This window comes from Crinia signifera, chromosome 1 (genome assembly GCF_055691185.1).
Source record: "Crinia signifera chromosome 1, ASM5569118v1, whole genome shotgun sequence".
Lineage (NCBI taxonomy): Eukaryota > Metazoa > Chordata > Amphibia > Anura > Myobatrachidae > Crinia > Crinia signifera.
This window is the reverse complement of record NC_139217.1, coordinates 155,196,375-155,219,249: the sequence shown is the minus strand read 5'-3', so window position 1 is coordinate 155,219,249 and position 22,875 is coordinate 155,196,375. Positions and strand designations below refer to the sequence as shown.

The 22,875-nt window shown below is 43.6% G+C and overlaps 1 protein-coding gene across 2 annotated transcripts in view; it reads right to left on the bottom strand.

Moving 5' to 3' along the window:
• SMU1 (SMU1 DNA replication regulator and spliceosomal factor) overlaps positions 1-22,875 on the bottom strand; it is a 51,232-nt gene that overhangs the window by 12,164 nt on the left and 16,193 nt on the right. For both annotated transcript variants that reach the window (XM_083174908.1, XM_083174905.1), the window contains exons 2-6: positions 4,710-4,920; positions 3,547-3,699; positions 2,876-2,986; positions 2,154-2,282; positions 1,000-1,119 (exon numbers count right to left, since the gene is read on the bottom strand). In XM_083174908.1, the coding sequence (XP_083031034.1) occupies positions 1,000-1,119; positions 2,154-2,282; positions 2,876-2,986; positions 3,547-3,699; positions 4,710-4,904 (708 nt within the window). In that variant the 5' untranslated portion in view covers positions 4,905-4,920. The remainder of the gene's footprint in view (positions 1-999; positions 1,120-2,153; positions 2,283-2,875; positions 2,987-3,546; positions 3,700-4,709; positions 4,921-22,875) is intronic.

The following is a 22,875-nucleotide window of genomic DNA, read 5'->3' as shown; positions in this document are numbered from 1 at the left end:
TTAATATCCAAGATGGCCACAGTGAGACAACGGCGGCTCACCGTGCCATTGCCCCGCCCCCTCACATTGCCAAGGTTAGCCAGCGTGAGGACGTGGTGGCAGTCTGATGGCAGAGAAGGAGTGAGCAAGTGCTCCTGAAGAAAGAAGAGCTTAAAAGCTGCCACCCACCGGGTAAAGCGGTGCCAACACGCCAGGGGAGGTGATGGCAGCCTGCAGACAGGGCTTAAACATCGATGGCACAAGTAAGCACTGCCCCTGCCAGGCGTAACAAATTGAAATGGCGTATCTTTATAATGAGCCTTTTTTCGGTGTGAAACTTAAAATGCCCCATCTCAGAATTCCATTTATTCGATTCAGCCTTAATAAAATGGCACGATAGAGATCTATTGATATCTATCTCTCTATCTCAAGAGATACAGATTTGGCCACGTACATCTTGGTTTTACTGCACCGTGTATGGCACAATATGGCACACCTTGGACTCTGCAAAAGTCACGCTTTGTGATTTTTCAAAAAATTTGCTTCTCTAATCTATTACTTTATACAAGTTCTACTGCTTCAGAATTTTTTTAGACTCCATCTACTTGCTACATTTGAAAAAACAGCTAAGCCGTGTTTTACATGTTGTGACAAATTGAGAAAAAAAGCCAAGATGTATGTGGACACATCTGTATATAGAAATATAGAGAGATTATATAGCTACACTGATTGAGGTAGCTAGATATACATATATACATAACTAAGTTAAGGTACGAAAACCATTACACATTCACATGCTATTAGTAGCACCGCTATGTAACATATTTGTGTATTAGTTTCAGTAGGTCTTTACACCTAGTTAGAAGCTGATGACCTTTGATATGATGAAGTTTGCCCACATTATGACTCAGCTGTTGGTACTGAATGCTATGCATCCAATGGCATTGGGATAAAGAGGGAAATTCTGATCATCAATATGGGCAGATGTTAGATCAAATTCAGTAGAATTTTAGTACTTGCCTTTCTGATTTTCCCTGTTGTGAAGTTCCACACCTCAATGAATCCATCTACAGATCCCGTCACCAAATACTGGCCATCGGGTGAAAAGCGGGCACATTCTACGTGGGACTTCTGACCAAACTATTGGAGGAATAAAAAAATAAAAAATAATAATAATAATAAATAAATAAATATATAAAAACATCATATTAAATACTTACATAGTATGAAGCAAAGTCTGAACGCGGTAATCTCGCGAACCGCTACCCCAGTCGTTCTGCAGTTTTCTATTCTATTTTCTATTATGCGCATCAGTTTCACCAGAAGGTTTACATATATTCAAAATCAACCTATCCCCTATCGGTTCTAATCTCACTGAAGTTTTAAAAAGCAGGGAAGAACGCTGCGTTGCACCATGTTGCCATGCCTTGCAGACTGTAACTTATAGCTCACTGCTACCATTACAATGCACATTATGACTGCATTCATGTTCCCCACATGCACCCTTTGCTCAGCCCTGTAACCTGGCTTGCTGTAAGCCAACCCCGTGGCATAATCATATACTGTGGATGAACGCAGGTTCCAGGCTGCTTAACTTCTCTCACCACAGCCACAAAAATTGCTTTCGATGGGGGGGGGGGGGCTGCCGGCACGGGCGGATTTGACCAGATGCAGTGAATTGACAAAGCCTCCAGGACTGCAACACATGTTGCAGACGTGTCTGGGACCCCACTTCGCCCATTGAAACAAGTCCCGTAAACATCAGCCGGATGAGGTCCCAAGACAACTGTTGCTGCTGGCTGTGGTACCGGACTTCGACCCCAGGGGAAACAGACACTGTCGGGGGGGGTGAGGATTTGCATGCAAGCCCCCGTTCACATCACCGAAAAAGTGCACCACCTTCCGCACGTTTACACTGCCACTAGCACAAAGGCGAGGAGGAGAGGTAATCCCTTCCCCAACAGGGAAAACCGTCTCACAAGAGACGATCAAGTGAAGCAAATGAAATCTGTATTAACAGGAATGTTTTGGGGTTTGCTTCCTGTCCTCTGCCCACACCTACAGCCAGGTCCCCCAAGTTCTCAATGTCAGCCGAACGGAAATGATTGTGCAGGTTACAGATCCTATGTATAGCATCCTTGGACATTGAATTGTGAGAATAGAACAAGATGTACCTTAATATGCCTGCTCAGCTGCGTGGGGAACTTTTCTTCCTCAACATCTTTTACAGCTGCTTTACCACGAAACAAATCAATGGTCATTCCTGGAGGCAGAAGTCCCTGATGCTGCTGCCACTTTAATGCCTGAGAAGGGAAAAGAAGTTGGCAAACAGTAAGTTGGTGACTAATTATTAAAGTCAAAGTGACTATCAATGTGAATGGCAGAGGTAGACCAGCACCTAAGCACCTGGGATTGCACCATACAGGGAACAAGCTTGCGAGCAGGGCCCTCATACCTTTGACTGGCTGTCAATACCCAGTTTTTTGTATCAATGTCTCCTATTGTAAAGTGCAATGGAATATGCTGCGCTATATAAAAAACTGTTAATAAACAAATACACCTCCAGACAACCTCAATAATCTTGCGGGATAAATGGTGAGAATTGTAATAATGTTCACCTTCAGTGTACAGGGATTGGTTACCCCAAAAGTACTATTAGTACTTGGAACCCAAGACTGTCATTGTCATAACCAGCTGCCAAAAAGAACACTGGATGTAATGTGTAGCCACCTTGCATGTAATTACTCTGACAGCAGTGCTATGGCATTAATAGACTACGCATAACGCACATACCACTAATGTCCCACATAAATGTACACTTTAATGCGTATTTCTGTTGACAAGCAAAGTTTTACAAAAATGAATAGGTATCGAGTTAAGCAAATGATGCCATTACCTGTCCCAACAGCGCCATGAGACGAGAAGGCGGCACCACACTCACTTCTCCAGCTAGAGCTTGAGCGATCGCTGCTCTCCTTTTCTCTTTGCTGCTGCCATCTGGGTACGCCTGTGTGACACATTTACAGCATTCAGTCACAGAGAGGTCTTCATAACATACTATACCTACATTCGTAACCACGTAACACATCTTAATGGGGTCCAATAGGCTTCTATTTTAAAAGTAGGGAAGGTACAGCAAATCCTTTCCAGGAGTAGGATTACACCCTCAGACATGAACTGAGCGCAATAATTCTGTTTATTAAATGTATCCAAAAGTGATCTATGCTGTTTATAGAACGCTATTAAAATACAAGTGTGCTATGAACAAATAGTCATTGGGAAAGAGGCAAATTGCACACATACTTCCTAAATCCCATGTAAATATTTCTGCAGGTCCATTGTGTCATAAACCGCTGCTGAGGAATACACTTAAAAACCATGAAACCTCATAGGAGAAGTCAGGTGTCATCTGAGGTCTATATCAGTTCTATTCATAATCTATATAATATTTACATTAGTTGACAGCTCATGTTCAAAATCCCAAACACCTAAGGGATGACCATGGCCAATGGATCCAGTCGTAAAGGTCTACAATATGGACATGCAACATGTGTCCAACAAACATACCTCACGAGGGTCAAAATAGGATCGTGCCAAGAGGTTTTCAAGGTGGATGTATCTTTCAGGCTGGGTCTGTTTTAACATGATCATTGGGTCAGTCTGTCTCAGGAGGGATCTGGCAGCTCCCAACTCTCGAAGCTCAATCAATTCCAATACAACCTGTAACAATAAAAAATAAAAAAATAGACCAAATAGTATATGATATATTAAACACAAACATATAAAACAATGTTTCTGCCTGTGTTATTCTGTGTGGTCTCTAATCATAACTATTTAGAGTTAGCAATAAACATGTTCGCACAGATTCCATCCAGCTATGTACTTCTTTTATAAGCTGTAGACTTCTCACAAAAACTATGGGGTCAATTTAACGAGCTGCAAGCCACGTTGCAATAAGCGCGACTATATGCCGCACTTAAAATTCCTTGGGGCATGCAGATTCAGTACATAGCACCTATGGGGAGGTACAAAAATGCACACGATTATTGTGAAATCAGGCAAAGATGGCAATTTGAGATGCTGATGCTGGCCAGTCCTTGCCGTAAGAAAGGCTACTTATGGCCTTCCCAGCAAACCAAATTGACCACTTAAGGTCCATACAGCTATGATCGCGTTCATCACTGCGGGGAAAGCCGCTCAGTGCATACACACTGAGCATCTTTCCCCCTGACTGGCGCCGACGGAGGGTGAGAGGACGGAGCGCTATGCAAAGCCGTCCTCAAAGCTGCTCATCTGCTGGTATAACCAGCAAATGAACAGCTTTCCCAGCGATGTTAGGGGAGCGCGCAGCACCACTCATCGCTGGGGCATACACACTGGGCGGCTTTGAGCTGGAAGCCGCTCAAACCTCCTGTTTTGAGCGACTTTCAGCTCAAAGTCGATCAGTGTGTATGGGCCTTTAGTCTAGGAGTGAAAGACATGCCTAGAGTACTTAAAACAAATATTCTTTTTTTTATCCTTTAAGTTTAATTACTGTAATAAACAGAATGCAGACATTATGTAGATGTATAGTGTGATCATATATCTACAACAATATGACAATTATTCAATTCCCATAAATTGGCATTAGTGAAGATCAAAAGAAGTTTCACCCAGAAAAGCAGTAAAAGCTACCAGTATTTTAAATAAAAGTAATCTAGTCATGTAAAATGTAAACAACAGATCTTTACCTGCTCATAGAGGTCAATTAGCGTCTTGTCCGGCAGTTTTAGTGACTGAATAGCCTGCAGTACTGTGTCCCAATGACCGCTGTTAATGTCCGCCACAAAGCTCTCTATACTATCCACAGTATTTAAAGACACAGTGGTTTCCTCTTGCAAGGTTGCCAGTGTACGATGCAAACTGTTCTCTTTCAAGTACTGCATAATAAGACGGATGACACTGAGGAAACAAAATAATGGTTAGCTTGGCAATTGGACACTTATAAATATATTTAAGACCACGTTTTCATTTTATGTACAGCCTGTACGGGATTCCTCTGCTTGCTACACTACCTTCTCAATCCAAAAATAAATTACACTAAGTTAATGATATTGTGCTTCCAAAATATGTACACTATCAAACCTGGAGTCCTGCCAGTGGAAAATTAACTTCTTGTTGGGGGCATTCATTCTATTAATTAAAAAAATAAAAAATATTTTTATATATATATATATATATATATATATATATATATATATATATATATATATATATATATATATATATATATATATATATATATATATATATATATATATATTTTTTTTTTTTTTTTTTGATCTTTAAAAAAAAAATACTTTTGGGTTCTGGCAGACAAACACATATCTAAAACCCAGATTGCTATCTTGAAGGCATTCCACCATGATAAATGATTACATTCAAATGTAAATAATACGGAAGAATCAGTTTACTGATACTAGCAATGGGGATGACCACATATAGAAAGATTTTCTCCATGTATAAGCTCGGATGAAAAAAAAAATTAATCTGCATTTCTGCCTCTTTGGCAGTACAAAATTAACATTAAGTATTTAATAACAGTATTAGTTCACAGATTTCAATCACATATAGAGGTATATTCAATGCCACGGCGAGGGGGGGGGGGTTGTATGGCGAAGATGGCTTATTTTCGGCGAGGAAAAGCCATCCTTACTGTCCAACCCCCTTACCGTATTCAATGTTTGCAGCAAGTCCACTGCATTTTGTGGCGAGCCCCACGGTTTTAATGGGCACACTCGCGTTTCCACCTCGCTGAAAAGAACCAATGAGGTGGAAAGGGTAAGTGAATGGGAGGGAGTTGAATACTCTGAGGGCAAACTATTGGCACTACTCGCCGTCATAGCTTGGCATCAGAGCATTGAATATACCTAATGTGATTAAAAGGGCCCATACACCAGCAGGGGTCAATCTTCCATTGCCCCTACACCACTGTCCGGATGTGCTTATCAGCGATGATTGGCGATGTGCTGGGGATATTTAATATGGAAAATTCCCAATTCTGCAATTCTCACCTTGATCAGGATTATTATGCATGTTTAATATTGCCAATACCCAGCATGACTGTCAGGTAAACAGCAGATGATTGGGCCCCATAACAGAGATTTATTATTTTTTCAGAAATATAATCCTTTTCAGCCAAAGAATATTCCCTTAAAATATATAATCGTTACACACTTAACCCTTTGAGTGCCAACATTTCTGTGAGAGATGTGCAATATACTAGTGTCAACAGCTCTTTGAGATTTGCAAAATATCCGCTAAAATACCATTGATGCTTACATTTGTCAATTTAAATAAAAAACGTGGTGTAAAAATAGATTATATTTCCTATATAAGGTAAACCGTTCAGGTCATTATATGTTTGCTTGCCAATTTTCACATCTATTTTGAAAAAAAATCACTTGGCACTCAAAGTGTTAAAGTGTATGGTGTCTTATTCACCCCCAGTGCTTTCACATTAAACCCGTGTCACCCATTATATAGTTGGCAACCCGGGTTTAACCCTGGATTGAATTGCCGAATTGGTCGACCCCGTTATAAGCTGTAGTGCTTTCACACTGCACCTCGACCCAGATACATAGGTCACCAACTCGGCAATAACCTGGGTCCAACATGCAATCTGAAAGGGAAGTCCCAAGAACACACATGTATAGACTAATCAAAAAACTCCCCATAAAGCCAGAGATTTGCAACTCAACAAAAGAAGACGTATTATCACTTGAAGTTGAGACGAATAGTATCACTGTTTCAATTAACACATTCAATGCTGTTGATGTCTCAAATCAAGTTTAAAAATGGATACATTGTAACAGATGAGACTGGCTCCATCTATACATGTGATAGAGAATATAGACTGTAATAGGGACTAAGTAAAAACCGGACCCGGATAAGACACCGGAACGCCGGACCAGACATCAAACTCTGCATTCCGGAGCTTATAGTGTCTGGTCCGAGGGGTGTCCCATGCGGGGGGTGTCTTGTCCGGGGGGATGCCTGTGATTGCTCACACCAGGGACATGGGGAAGGGGAGATTACAGCCTCCCTGTGTGGTCTGGACCGTTCCAGTTTTTATTACACCCCCGGACCATGCGGTGAGGCTGTATTCTCCCCCCTCTCCTCTCCCAGGTGACAGGTGCGAGAGCAGCCCCATCAGATGGAGCACCCCCAGACCGGATACTAGGGATGTACTAAAAGGATGATCACAAAAAGGGATGATCGGGATGATTGCCTGAAGTTCCTATTCGCACCTCTAGATGTCACAATTTTTTTTTACTTCAACTGAGAATTTACAAAATTCAGCAAGCACATTAAGCTTTTAAATTATATATTTATATTAAAGAAAAAAGATGCAGCATTTATTTGGCATATGCATTGGTTTATAACAACAAGGCAATATAATTAAATAAGGAAACCAGCATTTGAATATCAATATTGAGTCCTGGTCCCGTTTTCTATACGTTTCCAGAGGGGCGATGGCGATAACTTTGTTATTTAGGTGGGATGATCAGCTTTTTATCGCAGATATGTATACCTGGGACGGTATTCGTTATGTTTTCAGTGGGATTATAGCGATATCTTTCATATTGACGTGGGATGATCAGGTTTTTATCCCAGATATGTATACCTGGGACTGTTTTCTATGCGTTTCCAGTGGGACGATGGCGATATCTTTTTTATTTACATGGGATGATCAGGTTTTAATCCCAGAAATCTATACCTGGGACTGTTTTCTATGCATTTCCAGTAGGATTATTGCTATATCTTTTTTATTTAGGTGGGATGATCAGGTTTTAATCGCAGATATGTATACCTGGGACTGTTTTCGTTATGTTTTCAGTGGGATGATGGCGATATCTTTCGTGTTTACGTGGGATGATCAGGTTTTTATCGCAGATATGTTAACCTGGGACTGTTTTCTATGCGTTTCCAGTGGGACGATGGAGATACCTTTTTTATTTACGTGGGATGATCAGGTTTTTATCGCAGATATATAAACCTGGGACTGTTTTCTTTGCGTTTCCAGTGGGACGATGGCGATATCTTTTTTATTTACGTGGGATGATCAGGTTTTTATCCCAGAAATCTATACCTGGGACTGTTTTCTATGCATTTCCAGTAGGATTATTGCTATATCTTTTTTATTTAGGTGGGATGATCAGGTTTTAATCGCAGATATGTATACCTGGGACTGTTTTCGTTATGTTTTCAGTGGGATGATGGCGATATCTTTCGTGTTTACGTGGGATGATCAGGTTTTTATCGCAAATATGTTAACCTGGGACTGTTTTGTATGCGTTTCCAGTGGGATGATGGCGATATCGTTCTTATTTACGTGGGATGATCAGGTTTTATCGCAGATATGTATACCTGGGACTGTTTTCGTTATGTTTTCAGTGGGATGATGGCGATATCTTTCGTGTTTACGTGGGATGATCAGGTTTTTATCGCAAATATGTTAACCTGGGACTGTTTTCTATGCGTTTCCAGTGGGATGATGGCGATATCGTTCTTATTTACGTGGGATGATCAGGTTTTTATTGCAGATATGTATACCTGGGACTGTTTTCTATGCGTTTCCAGTGGGATGATGGAGATACCTCTTTTATTTACGTGGGATGATCAGGTTTTTATAGCAGATATGTACACCTGGGACTATTTTCTATGCGTTTCCAGCAGGATTATTGCTATATCTTATTTATTTACGTGGGATGATCAGGTTTTTATCGCAGATATATATACCTGGGACTGTTTTCGTTATGTTTTCAGTGGGATGATGGCGATACCTTTTTTATTTAGGTGGGATGATCAGGTTTTTATTGCAGATATGTATACCTGGGACTGTTTTCTATGCGTTTCCAGTGGGACGATGGCTATACCTTTTTTATTTAGGTGGGATGATCAGGTTTTTATCGCAGATATGTTAACCTGGGACTGTTTTGTATGTGTTTCCAGTGGGATGATGGCGATATCGTTCTTATTTACGTGGGATGATCAGGTTTTATCGTAGATATGTATACCTGGGACTGTTTTCTATGCGTTTCCAGTGGGGCGATGGCAATACCTTTTTTATTTATTTGGGATTATCAGGTTTTTATCGCAGATATGTTAACCTGGGACTGTTTTGTATGCGTTTCCAGTGGGATGATGGCGATATCGTTCTTATTTACGTGGGATGATCAGGTTTTATCGCAGATATGTATACCTGGGACTGTTTTCTATGCGTTTCCAGTGGGATGATGGAGATACCTCTTTTATTTACGTGGGATGATCAGGTTTTTATAGCAGATATGTACACCTGGGACTATTTTCTATGCGTTTCCAGCAGGATTATTGCTATATCTTATTTATTTACGTGGGATGATCAGGTTTTTATCGCAGATATATATACCTGGGACTGTTTTCGTTATGTTTTCAGTGGGATGATGGCAATACCTTTTTTATTTAGGTGGGATGATCAGGTTTTTATTGCAGATATGTATACCTGGGACTGTTTTCTATGCGTTTCCAGTGGGACGATGGCTATACCTTTTTTATTTAGGTGGGATGATCAGGTTTTTATCGCAGATATGTTAACCTGGGACTGTTTTGTATGTGTTTCCAGTGGGATGATGGCGATATCGTTCTTATTTACGTGGGATGATCAGGTTTTATCGTAGATATGTATACCTGGGACTGTTTTCTATGCGTTTCCAGTGGGGCGATGGCAATACCTTTTTTATTTATTTGGGATTATCAGGTTTTTATCGCAGATATGTTAACCTGGGACTGTTTTGTATGCGTTTCCAGTGGGATGATGGCGATATCGTTCTTATTTACGTGGGATGATCAGGTTTTATCGCAGATATGTATACCTGGGACTGTTTTCTATGCGTTTCCAGTGGGATGATGGAGATACCTCTTTTATTTACGTGGGATGATCAGGTTTTTATAGCAGATATGTACACCTGGGACTATTTTCTATGCGTTTCCAGCAGGATTATTGCTATATCTTATTTATTTACGTGGGATGATCAGGTTTTTATCGCAGATATATATACCTGGGACTGTTTTCGTTATGTTTTCAGTGGGATGATGGCAATACCTTTTTTATTTAGGTGGGATGATCAGGTTTTTATTGCAGATATGTATACCTGGGACTGTTTTCTATGCGTTTCCAGTGGGACGATGGCTATACCTTTTTTATTTAGGTGGGATGATCAGGTTTTTATCGCAGATATGTTAACCTGGGACTGTTTTGTATGTGTTTCCAGTGGGATGATGGCGATATCGTTCTTATTTACGTGGGATGATCAGGTTTTATCGTAGATATGTATACCTGGGACTGTTTTCTATGCGTTTCCAGTCGGGCGATGGCAATACCTTTTTTATTTATTTGGGATGATCAGGTTTTTATCGCAGATATGTTAACCTGGGACTGTTTTGTATGCGTTTCCAGTGGGATGATGGCGATATCGTTCTTATTTACGTGGGATGATCAGGTTTTTATTGCAGATATGTATACCTGGGACTGTTTTCTATGCGTTTCCAGTGGGATGATGGAGATACCTCTTTTATTTACGTGGGATGATCAGGTTTTTATAGCAGATATGTACACCTGGGACTATTTTCTATGCGTTTCCAGCAGGATTATTGCTATATCTTATTTATTTACGTGGGATGATCAGGTTTTTATCGCAGATATATATACCTGGGACTGTTTTCGTTATGTTTTCAGTGGGATGATGGCGATACCTTTTTTATTTAGGTGGGATGATCAGGTTTTTATCGCAGATATGTTAACATGGGACTGTTTTCTATGCGTTTCCAGTGGGATGATGGCGATATCGTTCTTATTTACGTGGGATGATCAGGTTTTTATCGCAGATATGTATACCTGGGACTGTTTTCTATGCGTTTCCAGTGGGACGATGGCTATACCTTTTTTATTTAGGTGGGATGATCAGGTTTTTATCGCAGATATGTTAACCTGGGACTGTTTTGTATGCGTTTCCAGTGGGATGATGGCGATATCGTTCTTATTTACGTGGGATGATCAGGTTTTTATCGCAGATATGTATACCTGGGTCTGTTTTCTATGCGTTTCCAGTGGGATTATTGCTATATCTTTTATATATAGGTGGGATGATCAGGTTTTTATCGCAGATATGTACACCTGGGACTGTTTTCTATTCACCTCTTCAGGGGGGCACAGAGAGCAGGCACCAGGACCACCATTGCAGAGTCCCGGGGAGCCCCTCTGCTGGGGGACAAAAAGTCTCCAGATCAGATTAGAGGGGGCGCGATGTTCAGTGCAGCTGCGTCATGCGGGTCTGCCTCAGTAATCGCAGACTAGCTCTGTCGGTCCACCTACAGCTGCTGCTGATCTTTCCTTGCTTGGATGGGCTTAGTGGAGCTTGATGGTCACCCCCTGTCCAGCCCCCTGATGCAATGGACTGCGCTCTGGCCCCCGGAGAGATCTGCTGGTGATTCCTGTGAGTCTCAGCAAGAGTGTGGTTGATATTAGTGGGGGGGAGGTGCAAGGGGGTTACCTAGGTTAGATGTGGGGCGAGGGGAATATGGTGCCCTATGTAGGGCAGCGTATTGGGGGATGTAGCATAGTGATGTAGTGCAGGGTATAAAGGGATGTAGTTTAGTGATGTAGTGCTGCATATTTGGGAGGAGGGTGTTTAGTGATATAGTGCAGCGTATTTGAGGGGAGGGTGTTAGTGATGTAGTGCAGTGGGTACTGCTTTCCTAGCACGGCGCCCGTCTCATTGATTGTATGCCTTACTTTAAGGTACTTAAGGCATACAATCAATGCGATGGACCCGATTTTTTAATCTCATGTATCCATAAGATAAAAAATCGTGAGCCCCCAATAACCATTGTTAACGCGACCAGCACTATCAACGCCAACCCGAAGCGTGGCGAGCGGCGGCGGTACGCGTCCTCTGACTTTTTTATACCCCCACTATCCACGTCGGCGTGGAGTTGATTATATAAGCGTGGCGAGCGCAGCGGACTACTTTACATGTATTCCGCGTCCGCTCGCCACGCTTCGGGCTCGGTGGCTCGCTGTGCTCGCCACACTATATAAAATCAACTCCACGCCAACGTGGATAGTGGGGGTATGAAAAGGTCAGAGAAAGTGTACCGCTGCGCTCGCCACGCTTCGGGTTGGCGTCAATAGTGGGGTGGTGTTAACAATGGGGGGGCCATTTCACCCATGAGGGGGGTTAGCAAATAAAATTGGGGTTTTGGGGGATTTTTACTTTGATTCCAATGTAAAAATCTCGTCGATCGCATCATCTCATGCATCTTATGCCGCACAAACACATAAGATGCATGAGATGCTTGCAATGTAAAAATCTCGTCGATCTCGTCGATTGCATCATCTCATGCATCTTATGCAGCACAAACACATAAGATGCATGAGATGCTTGAGATATCAGCCCCACACATACAATCTAGTTCGTGGGCGCCGTGCTAGGAAAACAGTACCGTGCAGTGTTTAGGGCGATTTAGTATATTGATGTAGTGCAACTTATTTTGGGTGAGGTAGTGCCGAATGTATTGTAGTGATGTACACAGTGTATTGGGGAATATAGTGAAGCACATAGGGAAATGTAGTGTAGGGATGTAAATAAAGAGATAAAGCCATCATCTAGTGTTCCCGCTAGGCTGTTTTATTGCCCGATTTTTAAAGGACAAAATACACCCTGCCCCTCTAGCAATGCCCCGCAATGCCCACAACTGTGACGTCAGCGGGCCTGGTCCGCTCGCCTTGCACTGCCCACCCAAATTCCTTGACGGTACACTAATCATCCCCTGGAAACGCATAGAAAACAGTCCCAGGTATATATATATATCTGCATTAAAAACATGATCATCCCACATAAATAAAAAAGATATAGCCATCTTCCCCATGGAAGCGCATAGAAAACAGTCCCAGGTATACATATCTGTGAGAAAAACCTGATCATCCCACCTAAATTCAAAAGAAATAGCCATCATCCCACTGGAAATGTATAGAAAACAGTCCCCAAGTATATCAGAATCAGAATCGACTTTATTGGCCATGTACTAGGAATTTCTTTTGGTAACAGTGCAGCTTACACATGGGGGTCATGGGGGAGGTGATTGCATTGAAATACATTGGGGCATTACATTCATAGTATTACATTGCATAGCTTTACATATCATGGCATTCATGGCATCACATACATGAGTATTCCGTTCGGTGGGGGGCGGGGCGCGTACTGCGCTTGTTCAGTTGTGGGACTGCTATCGGAAAGAAGCTCTTGGTGGTTCGGCTTGATTTGGCCAGGATTGACCTGTACCGTTTGCCCAATGGGAGCATTTCAAACAGTTTGTGGCCGGGGTGAAGGATGTCTTTTTTACAATTTTTGACGCACATTTATTTATCCTGGCTAGGTACAGTTCCTGGACCGGGGTGAGCTTGGCCCCAATGATCTTTTCTGTGGTCTTCACCACCCTCTGTAGTCGGTTTCGCTCGCCCCTCCATACCAGACTGTGATTGATGTACAGAGAACAGACTCTACTATAGCCATGTAGAAGATACGCAGTAGCTGTGGTGGGATGTTGAACTTCTTGAGTTGCCTCAAGAAGAGCAGCCGCTGTTGGCCCTTTTTCATGGTTGTAGTTATGTTGGGCCCCCATTTCAGGTCTTGGGAGATTTTGGTCCCCAGGAATTTAAAGGAGTTGACCCTCGACACCGCTCTGTTGGCTATTTCCAGCAGCAGGGGGGCATTTTCTTTCCTCCTGAAGTCCACCACCATCTCTACTGTTTTGGTGGGGTTGAGGTCGAGGTTATTTGTGTCACACCACTGTAAGCCGTTCCACTTCTCGTCTGTACGCAGACTCATCTCCATCCCTGATAAGGCCAATGATGGTGGTGTCATCTGCAAATGTTATGGTTTTTACCGAGTGCTCGGCTGAGGTGCAATCATTGGTGTATAGGGAGTAGAGCAGGGGGGAGAGGACACATCCGTGCGGGGCACCGGTGCTGATCGTGCGCGTGCTGGATGTGAAAGCGGCTGCTTTCACCACCTGCTTCCTGTCTGTTAGGAAGTCGGTGATCCAGGAGCATATTGGCTCCTGGATTCCTAGGGATAGAAGTTTGGGCTGCAGGGTGTGGGGTACGTTCGTATTAAAGGCCGAGCTGAAGTCCACGAATAGGACCCTTGCATAGGTGCTTGGCCAGTCCAGGTGCTGCAAGATGTAGTGCAGCCCAAGGTTGACTGCATCCTCTACGCTCCTGTTTGCTCTGTATGCGAACTGCAGGAGGTCAAGGCTGTTGTTTGTTATTTTCCTCAGGTGGTTGAGCACCAGCCTTTCAAATGACTTCATGGCCACAGATATGAGAGCGGTTGGCCTGTAGTCATTTGGTTCCTTTGCTGTCGGGCTTTTGGGGACTGGGATGATGGTCGAGCTTTTAAAGCAGGAGGAGACCTTGCGGGTATTCAGTGAGGTGTTGTAGATCTTGGTGAATATTGGCGTCAGCTGTGTCGCGCAAGCCTTTAAGGTGGATGGTGACACGCCGTCTGGACCAGCTTCTTTTCTGGGTTTAACCCTTCTGAACGTGGCCTTGATTGCTTCTTGGTCGACCTGTAGTGCCTTGGAGTGGCTTCCATGGTAGAGGTGTGTGATTCTTGCATTGTTCTGGACTTGGGGAGGGGGTTCCTTTTCGAACCTGCAGTAGAAGGTGTTCAGTTCTTCTGCTAGTTTCTGGCTCATGGCAGTTTGACTTTGTGGTTTCTTGTAGCTAGTTAAGGTCTGCAGCCCCTTCCACACTGACGCAGGGTCACCGGCCAAAAGGTTGTTCGTCAGCTTGTCGGAGAATCTCTTTTCGCCTGCTTAATTTCCCGAGTCAGGGACTTTCTGGCTTGTTTGTAGTGGCCCCTGTCTCCACTGCTGTAGGCTTCCTCCTTGGCCCTGCAGAGTGTCCTGAGATGGTTATCGAACCAGGGCTGCTTGTTGTAGGTGCGGACTGTTTTGGTTGGTATACACCTGTCCTCACAGAACTTTATGTAGGATATAACTACATCAGTCAGCTTGTCGAGGTCGGCAGTGGAATCTTCGAAGACTCCCCAGTCTGTACATTCAAAGCAGGCCTGAAGATCCAGTTTGACCTAGTCTGACCAGCTTTTGATGAATCTGCTCACTGGTTTTGATGTTTTAAGCTTCTGGGTGTACATTGGCAGAAGGTGGACAACGCAGTGGTCAGAGAGCCCCATGGCTGCTCGCGGGGTGGACCGGTAGGCACTTTATGGTGATGTAGCAGAGGTCTAGTGTTCAGCCTTCCCTTGTGTGGCATTTGACCTGCTGTCTTTAGTTCGGGAGTTCCTTGCTTAGGTCGGCTCAGTTGAAGTCTCCCATCACAATGAGCCACGAGTCGGGTGCTTCAGTTCTGTGTTGGTTATCTGGGTGGCTAGCTGGAGTTGGGATTCCTTGTTGCAGGGCTAGGGGGGGGGGGGGTTGTATACTCCCACCAGGACAGTTGAGGCAAATTCCCGAGGGGAGTAGAATGGTCTGCATTCGATAATGAGAGTCTCCAGTAGGGTGTTACGATGCCCTGGCCTGGGCGCTGGAGACAATAGCTGGTTCCAGAAGACGAGGTGATCAGGTGTGAGCCCGTAGCCGGGACCGCCGGTTAGGACGGCCACAGCGGGTACTACACTCACTCTGTTGAGTCCCCGAGGCAGATGGCAAACCACTGCGGAGCTAGGCTTCACCTGGGGCTGCCGCATCCGAAGGAGCGAGTTAGGCCCGCTCCGACCCCGATGCAGCCAGGTCTTATGTAATGACAACCGGTAAGCGATCACCACGGGGTATCCCAAGAGGATAAGCTAACTAATGAACCTAACTGGGAAAAAGGCCCCTAACTGCCGGCACCAGGCCAAGACGGCTGCGCGACCAAGTCGCAGACACCAGCTGAAGGAAGGGAGTCCCCAATAAAACACACCAGAGGGACCGTGACTCCCAAAGCAGGGATCTGGAGGAAAAAGCGACACTCCTGCCTAAACTGAATACTAATGACAGACAGGGGCAAGGGAACATATACTGAAAAAGGGGATAAAGAGACAAAAGAGAGGTTACCAAAGATAATCCCACGGAGGGCCAGTGAACCAAGGAAGGAAAAGACCAGGGCTCCACTGGAGCACTTACGTGACCCACGGAAGATGGAGACTGTGGGTCCGCAGCAGGCTCACAGGCTGAGGATGGAATACAGTTGAGGAGTCCAGGGAAAGACAGGAAAATAATCACCACTGGAGGAAACGGACTGGCAAGCTGGGAAACCAGGAAGACTGAAGCGGAGAACCACAGCCAGGGAATCTAGGACCAAGGACCTAGAGGACCGGAGGGCAACAGCAGTATGCTTCAGGAAGCAGAAAGCTATAACCGGCGTCTGTGCCCAGCACAAAATTCGCGCCGCCTGACTCACGTCAGGCGCGCGCGCTCCCGGCCGCCGGGCGGAAGTTCGGGGACGTTGCCTAGCAACGCCCCGACGCTTAGCCTCAGAGTGAGGCTTGGGACGCTGCCCGGCAACGTCCCCCGCCGCGTCAGATGACGCTGCCTCCGCCACGTCAGATGACGCTGCACCCGCCGTCCGTCCGGGTGCAGGGATTCCCGGACGGCGGCGTGCAACATAGGGGGCTGCATGATTTGCTTAAGGTCTTTGTGTTGGTGCACCACTTTTCGTTTATGTAGAAGCAGATTCCTCCACCTTTTAGTTTTGCCGGAGAGCTACTTGTCCCTGTCCACCCTGAGTAGGCCGTAGCCCGGCAGGGTTACTAAGGAGTCCGTGATATGGTCGTCCAGCCATGTTTCCGTGAAGCATAGGATGGAAGTCCCGACATGGGCCTGGATGGGGCCTGGACATCTGAGTTGTAGTGTTTGGGTCTGGGTGCCTGGGCGCCTTGGTGCCGTGATTTGCGGAAAGCAGGCCTCAGCTGTCGCCTTCCATGGCTGGGGGGGCCTGGCTTTTGTGAGCGGCAGTGCATGTGGGGGATGGTGCGCCACAGGGCTGTACTCACTGCGTGCTTCCCTCCTCGCCATTCGGTTGCATCGGGTGTAGGGCCGCCGCCGCTTGGAGATTTCTTCCATGTTTGCCAGCTCAGGGCCAGGTCTTGAGAGAGAGGATGGTGCGGGCCGCGGCTGCTTCTCCCTCCTGCATGGAGGGCCGCCGTCTGATGCTCCGCCATTGTTCTGAGGCATGGACTGCGGTCTGCCGTGTTCCCGGGACCTGGGCCTCCTCCGGAGAGGGTAGAGCCTTGGCAGCATGGGCTGCGGCAGCTGCCGCTTCTCCCACCGCTGCCGGGTCCGGGCATTGCGGCGGGGCACTCCATTTCAGGAGTAAACCCCCTACTTGATCTGTTGGTATTAGGAGTAGGGGGGGCAGGGGGTAGCCAAGGAAGTCAGGGGGGGGGGTCGGGCAGGGGAGCCGCACTGCTCTGTGGCTGTCTTCAGCAACTCCGTCTGCCATGGTTCTGGGGCCAGGTCCGGAGAGGGCAGTATGGGCTGCGGTGGCTGCCACTTCTCCCACCAGCGTGGAGGGCCGCCGCTGACTGGAGCTCCGCCGTTGTGCTGGAGGTGAGAGCCGTGAGGGCAGCACGGGCTGCTTCTCCCGCTTGCCATGCCACCTGGTCCGTGCAGTATGTTGGTGCACTCCATGCCAGGAGGTATTACCTGCTTAGGCTGCCAGTTTTAGGAGGGGGTGGGCAGAGGGTTGCCGAAAAAGTCTGGCTGGTGAGGGAGCTGCACTGCTCCATGTCTGCCTTAAACGGTGCCATCTGCATTAAAACGTGATCATCCCACCTAAATAAAAAAGATATAGCCATCATCCCCCTGAAAACGCATAGAAAATGGTCCCAGGTATACATATCTGCATTAAAAACATGATAATCCCACGTAAATAAAAAAGATATAGCCATCTTCCCCATGGAAACGCATAGAAAACAGTCCCAGGTATACATCTCTGCGAGAAAAACCTGATCATCCCACCTAAATAAAAAAGATAAAGGCATCCTCATGGAAATGCATAGAAAACATTCCCAGGTACAATTCTCTGCGATAAAAACATGATCATCCCATGTAAATAGAAAAGATAGAGCCACCATCCCCCTGGAAACGCATAGAAAACCGTCCCAGGTATACATCTCTGCGAGAAAAACCTGATCATCCCACATAAATTAAAAAAAGGAATATAGGCATCCCCATGGAAATGCATAGAAAACATTCCCAGGTACAATTATCTTATCATCCCCTGTAAATAAAAAAGGTATCGCCATCGTCCCACTGGAAACGCATAGAAAACAGTCCCAGGTAGTATTATCTGCGATAAAAACGCGATCATCCTACGTAAATAAAATAGTTATAGCCATCATCCCACTGGGAACGCATAGAAAACTATCTCAGGTATAATTATCTGCGATAAAAACGCGATCATCCTACGTAAATAGAAAAGATATAGTAATCATCCCCCTGGAAAAGCATAGAAAAATGTCCCAGGTGTAATTATCTGCAATAAAAACGTGATCATCCCACGTAAATAGAAAAGATATAGCCATCATCCCCATGGAAACGCATAGAAAACTGTCCCAGGTGTAATTATCTGCGATAAAAACGTGATCATCCCACGTAAATAGAAAAGATATAGCCATCATCCCCTTGAAATGCATATAAAACGGTCCCAGGTATAATTATCTGCGATAAAAACGTGATCATCCAACGTAAATAGAAAAGATAAAGCCATCATTCCCCTTGATATGCATATAAAATGGTCCCAGGTATAATTATCTGCGATAAAAACTTGATCATCCCATTTAAATAGAAAAGATATAGCCATCATCCCCCTGGAAACGCATAGAAAACGTTCCCAGGTATAATTATCTCCGATAAAAACTTGATCATCCCATTTAAATAGAAAAGATAGAGCCATCATCCCCCTGGAAACGCATAGAAAACTGTCCCAGGTATAGTTATCTGCGATGAAAACGTGATCATCCCACGTAAATAGAAAAGATAGAGCCATCATCCACCTGGAAACGCATAGAAAACGGTATCAGGTATAATTATCTGCGATAAAAACGTGATCATCCCACAAAAATAGAAAATAAATAGCCATCATCACCCTGGAAACGCATAGAAAACGGTCCCAGGCATAATTATCTGCGATAAAAACGTGATCATCCCACATAAATAAAATAGTTATAGCCATCATCCCCATGGAAACGCATATAAAACTGTTCCAGGTGTAATTATCTGCGATAAAAACGTGATCATCCAACGTAAATAGAAAAGATAAAGCCATCATTCCCCTTGATATGCATATAAAACTGTCCCAGGTGTAATTATCTATAAAAAAACTTGATCATCCCACAAAAATAGAAAATAAATAGCCATCATCCCCCTGGAAATGCCTAGAAAACTGTCCCAGGTGTAATTATCTGCGATGAAAATGTGATCATCCCACGTAAATAGAAAAGATATAGCCATCATCCCCATGGAAACGCATAGATAACTGTCCCAGGTATAATTATCTCCGATAAAATCTTGATCATCCCATTTAAATAGAAAAGATAGAGCCATCATCCACCTGGAAACGCATAGAAAACGGTATCAGGTATAATTATCTGCGATAAAAACGTGATCATCCCACGTAAATAAAATAGTTATAGCCATCATCCCCCTGGAAACGTATAGAAAACAGTCCCAGGTATAGTTATCTCCGATAAAAATGTGATCATCCCACAAAAATAGAAGATAAATAGCCATCATCCCCCTGGAAACGCATATAAAATGGTCCCAGGTATATTTATCTGCGATAAAAACGTGATCATCCCACGTAAATATAAAAGATAGAGCCATCATCCTCCTGAAAAGGCATAGAAAACGGTCCCTGGTATAATTATCTGCAATAAAAACGTGATCATCCCACAAAAAGAGAAAATAAATAGCCATCATCCCCCTGGAAACGCATAGAAAACGGTCCCAGGCATAATTATCTGCGATAAAAACGTGATCATCCCACGTAAATAAAATAGTTATAGCCATCATCCCCTGGAAACATATAGAAAACAGCCCCAGGTATAGTTATCTGCGATGAAAACGTGATCATCCCACGTAAATAGAAAAGATAGAGCCATCATCCACCTGGAAACGCATAGAAAACGGTATCAGGTATAATTATCTGCGATAAAAACGTGATCATCCCACAAAAATAGAAAAGAAATAGCCATCATCACCCTGGAAACGCATAGAAAACGGTCCCAGGCATAATTATCTGCGATAAAAACGTGATCATCCCACATAAATAAAATAGTTATAGCCATCATCCCCATGGAAACGCATATAAAACTGTTCCAGGTGTAATTATCTGCGATAAAAACGTGATCATCCAACGTAAATAGAAAAGATAAAGCCATCATTCCCCTTGATATGCATATAAAACTGTCCCAGGTGTAATTATCTATAAAAAAACTTGATCATCCCACAAAAATAGAAAATAAATAGCCATCATCCCCCTGGAAATGCCTAGAAAACTGTCCCAGGTGTAATTATCTGCGATGAAAATGTGATCATCCCACGTAAATAGAAAAGATATAGCCATCATCCCCATGGAAACGCATAGATAACTGTCCCAGGTATAATTATCTCCGATAAAAACGTGATCATCCCATTTAAATAGAAAAGATAGAGCCATCATCCCCCTGGAAACGCATAGAAAACGTTCCCAGGTATATTTATCTGCGATAAAAACGTGATCATCCCACGTAAATATAAAAGATAGAGCCATCATCCCCCTTGAAACGCATATAAAACGGTCCCAGGCATAATTATCTGCGATAAAAACGTGATCATCCCACGTAAATAAAATAGTTCTAGCCATCATCCCCCTGGAAACGTATAGAAAACAGTCCCAGGTATAGTTATCTCCGATAAAAATGTGATCATCCCACAAAAATAGAAGATAAATAGCCATCATCCCCCTGGAAACGCATATAAAATGGTCCCAGGTGTAATTATCTGCGATGAAAACGTGATCATCCCACGTAAATTGAAAATATATAGCCATCATCCCCATGGAAACGCATAGATAACTGTCCCAGGTATAATTATCTCCGATAAAATCTTGATCATCCCATTTAAATAGAAAAGAGAGAGCCATCATCCCCCTGGAAACGCATATAAAATGGTCCCAGGTATATTTATCTGCGATAAAAACGTGATCATCCCACGTAAATATAAAAGATAGAGCCATCATCCACCTGGAAACGCATAGAAAACGGTATCAGGTATAATTATCTGCGATAAAAACGTGATCATCCCACAAAAATAGAAAAGAAATCGCCATCATCACCCTGGAAACGCATAGAAAACGGTCCCGGGCATAATTATCTGCGATAAAAACGTGATCATCCCACGTAAATAAAATAGTTATAGCCATCATCCCCATGGAAACGCATAGAAAACGGTCCCAGGTGTAATTATCTGCGATGAAAACGTGATCATCCCACGTAAATAGAAAATATATAGCCATCATCCCCATGGAAACGCATAGATAACTGTCCCAGGTGTAATTATCTGCGATAAAAACGTGATCATCCCACAAAAATAGAAAAGAAATAGCCATCATCACCCTGGAAACGCATAGAAAACGGTCCCAGGCATAATTATCTGCGATAAAAACGTGATCATCCCACGTAAATAAAATAGTTATAGCCATCATCCCCATGGAAACGCATAGAAAACGGTCCCAGGTGTAATTATCTGCGATGAAAATGTGATCATCCCACGTAAATAGAAAAGATATAGCAATCATCCCCATGGAAACGCATAGATAACTGTCCCAGGTATAATTATCTCCGATAAAAACATGATCATCCCATTTAAATAGAAAAGAAAGAGCCATCATCCCCCTTGAAACGCATATAAAACTGTTCCAGGTGTAATTATCTGCGATAAAAACGTGATCATCCAACGTAAATAGAAAAGATAAAGCCATCATTCCCCTTGATATGCATATAAAACTGTCCCAGGTGTAATTATCTGTAAAAAAACTTGATCATCCCACAAAAATAGAAAATAAATAGCCATCATCCCCCTGGAAATGCATAGAAAACTGTCCCAGGTGTAATTATCTGCGATGAAAATGTGATCATCCCACGTAAATAGAAAAGATATAGCCATCATCCCCATGGAAACGCATAGATAACTGTCCCAGGTATAATTATCTCCGATAAAAACGTGATCATCCCATTTAAATAGAAAAGATAGAGCCATCATCCCCATGGAAACGCATATAAAACTGTCCCAGGTATAATTATCTCCGATAAAAACGTGATCATCCCACAAAAATAGAAAATAAATGGCCATCATAACCCCTGGAAACGCATATAAAATGGTCCCAGGTATAATTATCTGCGATAAAAACGTGATCATCCCACGTAAATATAAAAGATATAGCCATCATCCCCATGGAAATGCATATAAAACAGTCCCAGGTATAATTATCTGCGATAAAAACGTGATCATCCAACGTAAATAGAAAAGATAAAGCCATCATTCCCCTTGATATGCATATAAAATGGTCCCAGGTATAATTATCTCTGATAAAAACTTGATCATCCCATTTAAATGGAAAAGATAGAGCCATCATCCCCCTGGAAACGCATATAAAATGGTCCCAGGTATAATTATCTGCGATAAAAACGTGATCATCCCACGTAAATATAAAAGATAGAGCCATCATCCCCCTGGAAACGCATAGAAAACAGTCCCTGGTATAATTATCTGCGAAAAAACGTGATCATCCCACAAAAATAGAAGATAAATAGCCATCATCGCCCCGGG